Here is a 4,926-nt window from a genome sequence, read left to right as displayed (position 1 = left end):
AATCTTTGTAATATGTACTTTAAATACATCATCATTTACATATAAATTGTAAAATAATGTAATAATACATTTTGTGCATCATTAAAGGCATTTTTTTCCATATACGTTTTTCAATTTTAATTTAAAATTGTTTTGAAAATTTAAAATACATAAGGTTTATATCACACACGTGATAAATATAAAAACAGGTAGTAAATATTTAACCATCTTTGAAATCCTTTATTGTACCAATATTTTACATAATTGACCAGTGTCGTGTATTCGTTAATAGTCAGTATTATTATATATGTGAAGGAAAGATAATAAAATAAAGAATTTAACAACAAACAGAAAATAATCGTTTGATAATTATAATTTTTATAGCTCAGCATTAATGAAATATAATAAGTTGTAAATAAAAATTAGACAATTAATCGTAATAAATGTATTGTTTATTCAGCACCAATTTAAAAGCAATAATGCTTTGTAAGTGTAAATATGAATAAGTATGTATAATGTTCAGATAACTGGTTTACATTAAACCAGCATTTTAAGCATAACGTCTCATAATATATAAGCTAAAAAAAAACAGTAGTACAAAAAATACATGGTGCTTAGATGACAGATGTTGTATAATTGTGCAATTGCATCTTATTATTATAACGTATTTTTCCGTGTCTATGATATCGGTGTTCTAATACATATATATGTATTTAAGGGGTTCAATGAGGTATTGGTTTTCTACGATAAAAATATATACCTAATAAGCAAATTTGTATATACTTTCGCATATTTAAAGTTATACGTATTTAACAATAATACGCCGACTGTGGAAGTGAAGGCGTATAGTAATGAATGGTACCTACACTAATAATTAATAAATACTATTTTGTATTGAGTATAACGAATTTACCAACAATAATAGATTTACAATCGTCAAATCGAAATCTTATCGACGATAGATAGTATTACTATACCCAAAGATTAAAAATCTAACACGCCGCCGTTGACTTCCAATTAATATCGGACTGCGAATATGACAATATATATTATATAAACATAATATAAACGCCACGTAAAAATAAAATCGAAGTCTCCTTTTTTTTAATGTTTATAACAATTGCATTTCATCGGTGTGCAAAATCGAGATAAACCTGTACGTATATAATATAAACACAATATATTTATATATGGGTAAGAATAATTTAGCATTGATTTATCAAGTAAAATTAAATCCAACTACAACATACACTCGAATGAGTGGAATATCGGAATTGAATAACAAATCCGCCTAAATTATATAATTATTAATTACCCATGTTTACATATTTCCGATTTCAAAAATAATAAAATACATATAGCTATAGGTAGTAAATATATGGGAAACTATAAAATATATAGATTCCAGTAATATACGTAGGTATGTATAATATATTATTAAACGGTGTTTTAACTCTCGACAATCAAACGAAAAAACGAAAAAAAAAAAAAAATCGGAAAAAAAAATGCAAAAAAATCGAGAGCGTCCGGCGGCCATGCGTTTTTACAGCGCCGCCGTCGGATCGACGACGAAACCGCCCGGAGCGGGTTTGAACCTGACTATCCTAGCACGGGACTAACGCCTAAACCTATCGACTACAGTTTGAGATGGAAAACCGAGTCGAACGTCGAGCCCTTAGCCGTTTCCGGACCGCAGAGAACACCGCATTAATCGCTTCGATTTACCGGTCAAAACGTCATCCTTTTCTCGTTAAATGAAACTCGAAAATAAAAACGTTCTTACGTCATCGAATCTCCGTCCGTACGATGGTAAAAGACGACGATTACATCTATTACACATTACATCATAGTCAATTCAAGGACACGCATAATAAAATACTATAAGAAAAGTGTCATAAACTCTTAGGTATGATTAAAATTTTGCAATTACAACTTTGACTATACCTGTACCTAACTGCTTTTATATTAAGAAACATATCAATTTTATATGTATGTGTGGTGTGAATAATGAAAATTCCGTATAATTCGTGTGTAATGAAGCTTATATTAATATTAATTGTCTGTTTAATATAACGTTTCCCAAAGCAACGTACACTTAAAAATACAACAACGTATTATAATATAACAAACAGCCGATAAAAAAAAAAAAAAACGTTAAAATCGTCGAAAACCCACGTAATAATCAAACCTAACGTAAGAAAAACGCGTTATCAAGACGGCGGCGTGGAGAACCGTCCGTTTTCGATAACGACGGCGGCGGGCCATGGAGCATGAAAACGGCGACCGAGGCGCATTCTTTTTATAAGGAAACGAACTTCTTCACGCTTTTATTATATAAGGAGACTATTTGGGAGTAGTCCCCCAAAATATACGTGCGTGTCATGGTAAACAGAAATTCGACTATACGTTTCTATTTCATATTTTAACTATAACCAATTATTTAAATACATATTTTTTTTTATATATATATATATAAATCACGATTATTAAAACTATGTTCGTATCCAATTATTTAATATATTAATATTTATTATTCTAAATCTAACCAACTAATATCAGCTCAGGGCAACAGGATGAAGTAATGTAAATGTCGGATTTCTACATAGTTTTTTTACTAACTAGCTGTATGTCTAATTCTTAATACAACCACAACCCATTTTATATTAAACTATTTGGGTGTAGCCCTCAAAATATACGTACGTGTCATGATAAACAGGAAATTCGACTATACGTTTCTATTTCATATTTTACTATAACCAATTATTTAAATATATATTTTTTAATCTTTAAAATATATGTGTGTGTATATATATATATATATATATATATATATAAACGATTATTTAAACTATGTTCGTAATCCAATTATTTTAATATTAATATTCATTATTCTAAATCTAACCAACTAATATCAGCTTAGGGCAACAGGATGAAGTAATGTAATATGCAGGATTTCTACATATGAACTAGCTGTATGTCTAATTCTTAATACTACCACAACCGCTTTTATATTAAACTATTTGGGCGGCGTAGTCTCCAAATATACGTACGTTTCTATTTCATGTTTACTATCACCAATTATTTAATTTTAATCTTACCTTGCTAAATTTACGTACCTTGCTAAATTGTATATAACCTTTCAAATCTGACATTGAAATGTAGAAGTCAATTACATTCTTTTAGATACAAATTGCACTTGTTATTACATTCTATTTTTTCGAATTGAAAAGACGTACCTTTCAAATTTTATTCTAGTTAGTGTTTTTAGCTGAACTGATTATTTTAAACTTAGAGGAGGAGTAGAAGTGGTTATATATATATATATAAGAGACTCATCGATACAGTATATTCAGTTTACTTCAACAGATTTACAATCTAGACTTTTTTTTTTTAATAAAATTAATTTAATTTTGAATGTCCTGCTACTCATTTAAAAGCGATGACGAGGAGTCGGTTGTATTTTCCGAAGTAAGTAAAAAAAAACATTTATTTTTTATTATTTTTTTTTTTTTTTTATTATAATATATATATAATTATTTTAATTAAAAGACATTAAATATTTTATGAAAAATTATTTTGTAAACCGTCATCAGCTTATCGTCTATTTTAATTATAGGATAATATTGCAACAACATCTCAAAAAAAAGGTACATCGAAAAGGTTAGCTGTAAAACCGGAGAAGAAACCAGTATCGAAAAAGACGAAAAAGGTGAGTTATATAAATTTATAACATATTACGAAAAAGTAAAAAAATATAATTTAATTATTATTTTATAGAGCACTGCTATTTGTTATACAGACAAAATATTAGATTTAATAACAGATCCAACTATACCAACCGATGCAGAGAACACCTTGAATATAAAAAAGGATGATTGTTCATTAACGGTTAAGACACCTGTAGACAATACGGCTGTAGATTACTGGACTATAGCACATTATAAATGTGCTAAAATTGATAAAGTTGCTCTGCAAGATAGGTAATAATAATAATAATAATAATAATAATAATAATATATATATTTAACTAAAGTGAAATATTTATAATAAAAATTTAATTTAACCTAACCTAACTTTTTTTAGATGGAAGCATGCTGAATGCTCACTCAAAATATCTTTAACAGGACAGCATCCGGATGATTTAACTACAGCCAAAGAAATGGTGACGCTCATTCAATCTGTTTTCGACAAAATGATGCGACATCCCGCCAAGAAGCTAATCAGACACAAACCAAAAAAAATAAACTTATAAAATGTATGTAATAGGATATGGTGTTGGATTAATTTTTATTTAATAAAAAAAAATTTTTTATATTTATATTTATTTTTTATTATTTAGATAAAAAATAAATAATAATAATTCATTTATAGGTTAAAATAATAATAAAATAAAACAAAAAAAAATAAAAAAAAAAATATTGAAAGTTAGTATACAAGTGGTATTAATTTCACATTTTTTTTTTTTTTTTTTTTTTTTTTTTTTTACAAGAACGATAAATTAAAATAAATTAAGAAACTTTTTTTATATTACATCACTAAATCTTGTAATATCATGTTCGACAATGATTAAAATGAAATTGTAATAACTCGTACATAAATGAACAATCTTCACTTTGTATATTGCTGTAGCTGAAATCATAATTTTTGAATATATTGATTTGTAAATTCGTTTCGTTGACAAGATGATGGAAACCCATTTACGTCAGAGACTTAATTAACGTATAAGCTGTATCAAACGTTTTTTGGTATGATTCCAATTTTTTCTGTTTTTCAACAATATACAAGTCAATACAATGTTGTAATTGTTTCAAACGATGAAGATCAATATGAGATAATGTTATATAATATCATTAGAATATAAACTATAGTTGATTGGTTACATTAACAGAGTAGAAAAAATTATCAGCTATCTTAACACGTTTACAACGAGTATGCAAATTTTCGATA

At 27.1% G+C, this 4,926-nt stretch overlaps 1 protein-coding gene across 1 annotated transcript; it reads left to right on the top strand.

The window, feature by feature from the left end:
- The first annotated feature begins 3,393 nt into the window (after positions 1 to 3,393).
- LOC126551032 (uncharacterized) lies at positions 3,394 to 4,254 on the top strand. Its single transcript, XM_050203785.1, has 4 exons — positions 3,394 to 3,447; positions 3,596 to 3,688; positions 3,757 to 3,959; positions 4,063 to 4,254. Exons 1-4 carry the CDS (start codon positions 3,394 to 3,396, stop codon positions 4,229 to 4,231), a joined length of 519 nt encoding a protein of 172 aa, XP_050059742.1. The 3' UTR covers positions 4,232 to 4,254.
- Positions 4,255 to 4,926: the final 672 nt, after the last annotated feature.

This window comes from Aphis gossypii, chromosome 3, assembly GCF_020184175.1.
Source record: "Aphis gossypii isolate Hap1 chromosome 3, ASM2018417v2, whole genome shotgun sequence".
NCBI lineage: Eukaryota > Metazoa > Arthropoda > Insecta > Hemiptera > Aphididae > Aphis > Aphis gossypii.
Note: the sequence above shows the minus strand (reverse complement) of the source record. Positions and strands in the feature narration are given on the sequence as shown.